At 44.1% G+C, this 8,248-nt stretch overlaps 1 protein-coding gene across 1 annotated transcript; it reads left to right on the top strand.

Annotated features, from left to right (window-relative positions):
- Window positions 1–909: 909 nt before the first annotated feature.
- On the top strand, window positions 910–3,724 carry slc25a4 (solute carrier family 25 member 4). Its single transcript, XM_036517286.1, has 4 exons — window positions 910–1,104; window positions 2,151–2,637; window positions 2,780–2,920; window positions 3,087–3,724. Exons 1-4 carry the CDS (start codon window positions 994–996, stop codon window positions 3,242–3,244), a joined length of 897 nt encoding a protein of 298 aa, XP_036373179.1. The 5' UTR covers window positions 910–993; the 3' UTR covers window positions 3,245–3,724.
- The last annotated feature ends 4,524 nt before the right edge of the window (window positions 3,725–8,248 follow it).

The following is an 8,248-nucleotide window of genomic DNA, read 5'->3' as shown; positions in this document are numbered from 1 at the left end:
CATGTCACGTGGAGAAGTGTCCTTCCGCGCTTCCTGTACATGCGGTTCAGGGCGCATCAAGTTTAGCAACGCAGAATGTCGTCGGTGGGTGCATGAACAAAATGTTAAAGCATTTTAACTTTCCCCCACTTCGTAAGCTTTCACGTGTGATCATGTGCAAGTGCAGGAGCCACGCGCAATTATCAACGAAACAAACCTATAAATTAAATGTCATGCTTAACATTAATTTTTGGGCCTTTTGGAACATACAATATCAATGTCATATGCGCAATTTTTGACATTGAATGTTGTCACTTTTCATGGAAACTGTGGTGCGTCGACTACATAAATGGAAGAATTCTCGCACCGTCACAACCCTCTGTTTTAAAAAGGTTGGTTGGGCATCTTCAGAAATAATAATGGCTCAGTGCGTCTTTGTTGAATATAATGACATTTAAAATGGTATTAAAATGTGAGTGATGCTACAAATGGTTGTATCATTACATATGATACAGTATGTAGAGAAATATATTTGTCAGGACAAAGAGGCTGCATTTCGAAGCAAAGGAAAACTGATTACATAAATCTAATAGTCCTCTCGCATGTAACCACACAAACTGTGCAAAATTATGGAATTTGCGTCTATCAAATCAAACGTAATATACTAATCGAGAAACAGACCCAGAATGAACTATTGCTGCCTTGTATTGACTTTGAAGTGAAAGGTAACTTCAATTTGCCCTTTAAACGTCCCCAAATCATACATTCAAACTTTTTTTTAATGAATATGGCGTGTGGTTTGAACTGTGACCTAGGAAATTTATTTAGCCTCGCCAATCTGTTCGACCACTTGCTTTTCCATCACTTGAGCGTCTCGCGATAGACAGGCTGGATATATTAAGGAGGAAGGGAAGCCGTCGTCCATTTGGTGGGGCATTCGGTTACTTGAGAGTACTTGGGGGGAGACGGGCACATTACAGTCTGACCTCTACTCGGTGAAGAGGAGCACCCACAATGTCGGACGCGGTTATTAGCTTCCTTAAGGATTTTTTGGCCGGCGGCATCGCCGCTGCCATCTCCAAGACCGCAGTCGCCCCAATTGAGAGGGTGAAACTGCTGCTGCAGGTGAGGCGATGCGGTTGAGACCTAGTCTGAATGAACTGCTGTCACGTGATCAGGGGTTACGGTTAAACGCTTGAAAAGTGTCGCATCTTCGTCAATTTAATAAGCTTGGTTCAAACGAAAGCACAAACAGGCGAGCCAGAGCAGTTACTGGCAATAACAATCATCCATGTGAGTGTGTGTGTGTGGGGAGGGGGGCATATAAAGTTTTTCTGATTTGATTAAACTCTCTAATTGTAGTCAATGTGTAATTATCCCTGTGGTTTGCTCTTTTAATTGGATTTGACCGGTGAGTTCGCCGGACGACACAGTGCAGTCACGCTAAATAAGGAAACATTCGGCGCAGTGCGCCGCTCTGATTCGCTCTCCATGGTGCTATTTTTCCTTTGGGATTTTGCGAAAGGAGACCTCATTTTACCACAACACGTGTCGCTGTGTCACTTTAACAAGTATCTTAAGGCTGCAAAGAGAGCGCAACAAGCGCTAAAAAGTGCAGAAATACTCGGTCATACAACTCTATTTAATGAAGTATGTGATTATCTTATGCTAAGGCTTCACGCAGTGGTGCAAATCAATGCTTGTTAAGATGGTCTAAAACGCATGTCTGCGACGCGGCAGTAAGGTACTGGTGCAGTCTAAATGTGCGACTAAATTTAGCTGTAGACCCCTCGCCTGCAATCCAATACTGCAACTATGCGCTCATGTGAAGGAAAGGGGCAGAATTCATTCTGTAGCAACAGATAAATGAATATATAACCACAAACACAAATACAGCACGTGAAGAGTTTAAAACAATTACTGCATTCATAAATTCAACTGAATGGATTGTCAGACCGCTAAATGGCCAGATGTTTAATGCTGCAACAGCTTGTCTCCAAAGAAACAGGCAACATCTAGGCCTACGTAAAGGTCATAGCTACGTGTGCTTAAACGAACCTGGTGTTTTAATACAACATGCAGATCTTTGATTAAAAATACAAAAATGGGAGAAATATGCAAATTTGTTTATTTCTCATTATGGCTGTTTACCTTACTGTGACTCCTTTCAGGTCCAACATGCGAGCAAACAGATCACAGCGGAAATGCAATACAAAGGGATTATTGACTGCGTGGTGCGAATCCCGAAGGAGCAAGGCTTCCTTTCGTTCTGGAGAGGTAATCTGGCCAACGTGATCCGTTATTTCCCCACCCAAGCTCTCAACTTCGCCTTCAAAGACAAGTACAAGAAGATCTTCCTCGGAGGAGTGGACCAGAAAACGCAGTTCTGGCGCTACTTCGCCGGAAACCTGGCGTCTGGCGGCGCCGCCGGTGCAACCTCTCTGTGCTTCGTGTACCCACTTGACTTCGCCAGAACCAGGCTTGCGGCCGACATTGGCAAAGGCCCTGCCGAGAGAGAGTTTACTGGCTTGGGCAACTGCATCGCTAAGATCTTCAGATCCGACGGCATTAAGGGTCTTTACCTCGGATTCAACGTTTCAGTTCAGGGAATCATTATCTACAGAGCTGCGTACTTCGGAATCTACGACACTGCTAAAGGTAACTCAATAGTCTGCAAGTCAAACAGTCAAACATTTGTTGGCAAGCATTGATTAATTGAAAGATGCCTTGTGCACCCACGCCCGTATTATAACGAAAACACGTGAATAGTAATATCATTTGTTTATTAATTTCCTTTCAGGTATGCTGCCGGATCCTAAGAATGTGCACATCGTTGTCAGCTGGATGATCGCCCAGTCCGTCACTGCCGTCGCTGGTCTCGTGTCATACCCCTTCGACACTGTCAGACGTCGTATGATGATGCAGTCAGGACGCAAAGGAGGTGAGCCTAAACCCTAAAGCCAATTGCAACGTGTTTTCAATGTTATGACGCAACTAATTAGTATAATATGAGATTTTTTTTTGAGTTATTGCAAGGCGCAACAACGAGCACTAACCCATTGTTAATTAAGGAATTCATTGGTTCGTTCGTTTGTTCATTCAAACAGCTGACATCATGTACAAGGGCACAATTGACTGCTGGAAGAAGATCTTAAAGGACGAGGGCTCCAAGGCCTTCTTCAAGGGTGCCTGGTCCAACGTCATCAGAGGAATGGGCGGTGCTTTCGTACTGGTGTTGTACGACGAGATCAAGAAGTTCACATAAACATTCATCGCCTCTCCACCGAATAAATCCTTAAAGCTTTTTAAGTCTTAACAGTGTATGAAAATGGCAAGAACATGCTCCAGGGTGGAGGAGGGGGTGACTATTTGGGTTGCAGACAGTCGTAGGAGGACGGAATCTGGAGAGCAAAGAAAAAGGAGTTGTCCTTTCGACCTCTTCTTAAATAAGAGAATCACATCCCCTTCGAATGTGTATATATCCCTCTTAATGTCTGAAGTGTTAATGCACAGCCAGTCTTTCAGTTTAGGATGTTCTGACCTGTTCTGGAGAGGAAGTGCACTCCCATTAAGAAAAAATAAACAGTAGAGTGAAGGAGTGTGCAGATGCTTTAGAATACATCATTCATCCAACCTTTGCAGATTACATTTTGCAGCAGCTGCTGTACAGTGAAGGCCTTTTCCCTGTGGTGTCACCAACCTGTGCTCTTTTAATAAAAATAATAATAAAAAATAAAATAACTGACGTGTGTTCTGTCCTGACTTTTTCCTTGTTGATGTGAGTACTGAATGATCCATGCTCTCGGTGCAGTAATGATTTAAGTAATACAGGCCAACGGTTTAGCCAGTGACACACTGCATATTCTCTTTTCACAAAACAGAGCCACCTTGGTGATCTTGGAAGCATTACATTTTCATCAATCCTTCTGCAGACCAGTGAGTTGTCTATATGTCAGAATTTTACAATTCAAAACATAAAAAACCCCTCTGAGCTGAGCAATCTTCACATAAATTTTTCATCATGGAGGTTTCAGGGGAGAGTCAACGGCCATGGAAATGGATCATGTGTAGAGTTTAATTACGCTACTTCAAAGCTCCCGTATCGGAGATCTATCTGTACTGTAAATCAACTCACGTTACAGGCAGTGTTCCAAATCACATGCTTGCATACTCACTAGTGTGGAAGTGTGGAGGATTGTGGCTGCTATATTAAGTATGGCTCTGAAACTCAAGCAAGCAAGAGCAAGTACGCAATAAAATTATCCGGATGTTTTCTTGACTCCTTGGCAGGACCACAAATCGAATCATACTCCATCCCCAGGTTTTTCCCAGAAATCCTAGCTGTATGGATCCAACTGTTAAAATTCACATGAAAAAAGGAAGCCACAGGAGCTGTAGTGCACAAAAATTTCTGTTTGTTCTATTCAGGATATACTCAGAAATAACTAGAAACGTTACAACAAATTTCAATGACCAAACTGATCCATGTTCATACTGCGCACTTACATAGTAGTATGCATTTGTTCTTATACTTGGAAGTGCTCACTAAGAAGCATGTGCATAGAATGCAAGCATGCGATTTGTAAGAACCCCACACAAAACAATGATTCACAATCAAACACGCCCTCTCTGGCATCATTATGATATCACAAAGGGACAAATCAAACAATGCTAACCATTGGCCGGATGGCTAAATGTAAGTTGGTTCCCACCCTACTTAGGTGTGGACGTGCCATCATGCGTTTCCGTTAGCTTTGCGTTATGGGACTCAGTTCTTCCCACTAGCAGACCAACAGTCTTGATGGTGGGCGGGAGTTTGAGGCCTGATTTGGGCACACAGTTCACCCAATGCGTGACATGCGTCCGAGCCATGACCCCCTTGAGTTCATTCATAGCCGGCTAACAGCTAGGTGTAACTGCTCCCTCCTCTCTTGGCAGTAGCTGCAATGTCAGCAGCAGTGTGTCCTCACTCAATGCTTCCAAGGGCAGCCACAGGCAGGCACTATCCCACTGCTAATACCAGTGTAGCCTGCCAGAGAGGAGAAAGGTTGTCCAGACCTCAGGGGAGTGTGGTACTGCATCAGTAAAAGACCCAGATATATGACAATGATGCAGGCATGCTATATTTACGTAGGAGGCAATGAGGTGTATTTATACACTACACTCCCAAGTTAATTGTTGCACTACGATCACATCATCACAGCCTTCTCTATAACACATTCTCACTACTTTGCTTTGGTGTTAGGTACCTCATGGAAAAATGTTTTCCCAGCTGGAACATTCCACCAGATGTCATTGTTTGGCAGCCAGTGAAAGGCCCCAGGGCTGTGATGCTTGTTCCTGCGAACACACACAGACTGTTATTGCTGCTGCTCCTGCTGTGTCCATTGGCCTACTTTTGTTCCAAGCCTCCTATGTTACTGGGCGGCAGTGTGGCGTAGTGGTAAGGAGCAGGGCTCATAATCAAAATTGCCTCAGTGAAAATAATGTAAATGGACAATATGTAATATTGTAACCTTTTGTAAGTCACTGCTAAATAACAATAATATAGTGTACTGGTGTTACTTGGCCGTGGGCTGACTGTGGCCAGATCATACCCAGAATGCAACAGACATTACTATAGTTACAGGAATGATGAAACAGGAAGGGACACTGTCTGAGATCAAACGACACAACACACTTTATTTAATAAGCTGATTTATTGGCAAGCATAACAATAGAGGGGGTCATTATAAAAAACATATAACAAAGTCTTGAGTTTGATCATGCTGGCCCCCGTATTGACCAGGAATGGTAGCAGACTCAAGTTTGAGGCCCATCATGTCCAGTACAGAGGAAACAGGAATTTGCTCTCAACCAATGATCTAGCAGCAGAGGCCATAATGGAAAAAGGTCTCAGGTGCTCTGGATTGAGAGCAATGGAGAGAGTCACTGTATGAATCCAGACAGCTTTGCCCTGCAGAGGTGAGCCTTAAGCATCAGCTTAAAGTGATCTGGTGGAGAGAAAAAAAGGACAAAAAGACTGTTTAGGAGAGGAAAGAACACAGATGAAAAGCTGCATCGACAAAATGACTCATTCCCTCATGGCTCCGCTTTGATCGTCTGTTCAAAAACACCCGCTGAGCAAAGCGCCGCTGTGAATCTGGCAACGAAACAGCAGGCATAACTTACACAGAGGAGCCCTTTGGAGCATTGTGAGTAGGTGTCACAGTCATTCGTTAGCACAGAAGATGGGACTGTATGATAGGCTACCTGAAGAGGTGGTGCCGTCCATGTTGGAGGGGCCGGGCGCGGGGAGTCCCCTGTAGGGAGCCTGCCGGTCGTAGTCTGCCAGCTGCTCGGCTCTGCTCATCCCCCGGGACGGCTTCACAGACTCCAGCCTCCTCAGAAGAGCCTGGCAAGAGAAGCCCACAGAATCAATATCCATGTCTTCATTACACTACGTTACATTACGTCATTGTCGTTTAGCAGACACTCTTATCCAGACCATGATTTACATAAGTTACAGGTTTTTTACATGTTATCGAATTATACAGGTGGATATATTTAATGAGGCAATTGTGAGTTAAGTACCTCGCTCAGGGGCTACAGTGGCAGCGCCCTAGCTGGGAATCAAATCAGCAACCTTTTGGTTCAGAACCCTGCTCCTTACTACTAAGCTACACTGCCACCAACCCATATGTAGCTGTAGATACATTGATGTAGGCATATAGATATGAATATAGATAAATCCCTGTGCGAGTTTCAGCAACCACTGCCCTGAATATGTGTAAAACAAATGACAAAATGTAACACGTGGCAAGTTTGCTAGTCAAGAGTTAAGGACAAAGTGTGCTGTGTGCCATAATGTATCTGCGCTAACAGCAGCTATGCACAAGCACAGGAGAGGTAGGTTTCGTGCTGTAAAGGTCACTGAACATGCTGAGGCCTGCATGCGGAGATGAGCTGGCGGTGACAGTCCAAGGACGCTGAACAGGGGCTCTGAGAAAGAGTGAGCTCTTACATTAAGATAAAATACTGTTGAGTAATTAAGCTTGTGATGATGATGACACCAACGGTCTGTGCTTGGCTGCTGATGACTATTGCTCAAGGCTATTCAGCTTAGAGCCTCACAACTAGCCAAATACTTTATGCAGGGACACACACCAAAATCAAAAATTCTCCCGTTCAAAAATGTTGCGCTACTGTTCCCAAATAACATTCTGCTGCACCGATCATGATGTGTGCACACTGTTAAATGCATCTGAATTTGCTTAAGCATAATTTTCTTTTTTCCAGTAAGACAAAATATTCAGAGACACACAGTGTTTTGAGTACCCTTGATCCACACCGACATGTGATGATCTTCTCAAAGTGCATATTGTATTATTTTCCTTTATTCTAATGGTCCCTTTCTTTGAAAAATAAATAAATCACCATTTTCATTAAAAAATGTATACTGAGTGTAATTTGATGTAATTTGGTTTAATCAAATAGAAAAGGCTGAGAAGAAGCAAAAAAGTGACAAAAACGTGACGCCGTCGGGGTAAAAATAATCATTGGCTTCGATTCAGAATGTCACAAGCGTTCACGCCTCACGATAATCAGTTTCAGCGCCCGCTGGAAACACCGAAGTAAGCAGAAACCACAGGCAGCACTACGGCTGGAAATAGCCCAGAGGCCAGGCTCTGTCTGTCCAAAATGTGAAACTGAAGACCCTCCCAACGCCCGCCTCCGCTCGTGGAACACTAGACCGAGCCGCCACTGTCCACATGATCCGCAGTGCTTCGCATTCTACAAAGCTCGTGTCGTCATCTTCAGAAACTGCTCTGGTTTGTCCTTTTGCCATGTGACCTAATGTAAAAATATCAATTTTCGGAAACCACGAGTGAGACCGGGGGGACTACGACGGTGCAGTTCATTACACTGCAATTGCACATGCATTCCGTTTCAAACTCCTGATGTAAGCGGCGATGTTCCAGGCAATATAGTGTTATGATATACGTTAACTAAGTGGCAGCTACACTAACAGAAACTCCACAAAGCAGTGGTGCCAAAAGGACTTAGGGCCATTACAGACTGAAGTGAGGACTCCTGGGAAATGGGCAGGAGGAAAGGGATGGTGGAAGACCACCTGCTTAGAATCAGCGACGGACTCAGTGCTCTGACTGCACTGTGACTGGACCCATTCAACATCATCTACTGTATGCCACAACCCCTTGTGGTCTGCATTCAGAATGCCTGTTTTTATTTTTTTTTAACCAAGACACATGTATGTCAAATTTAACCC

The sequence above is a fragment of the Megalops cyprinoides genome, chromosome 22 (genome assembly GCF_013368585.1).
Source record: "Megalops cyprinoides isolate fMegCyp1 chromosome 22, fMegCyp1.pri, whole genome shotgun sequence".
Taxonomy (NCBI): Eukaryota; Metazoa; Chordata; class Actinopteri; order Elopiformes; family Megalopidae; genus Megalops; species Megalops cyprinoides.
This window is presented reverse-complemented; position numbering and strand designations above follow the sequence as displayed.

Bases quoted from the DNA above. Each gene is read 5' to 3' on its own strand.
- slc25a4 (XM_036517286.1), top strand. From the start codon at position 994: ATGTCGGACGCGGTTATTAGCTTCCTTAAGGATTTTTTGGCCGGCGGC. The intron at 1,105-2,150 runs GTGAGGCGATGC...GACTCCTTTCAG, and splicing joins GGGTGAAACTGCTGCTGCAG to GTCCAACATGCGAGCAAACA. The intron at 2,921-3,086 runs GTGAGCCTAAAC...TCATTCAAACAG, and splicing joins GCAGTCAGGACGCAAAGGAG to CTGACATCATGTACAAGGGC.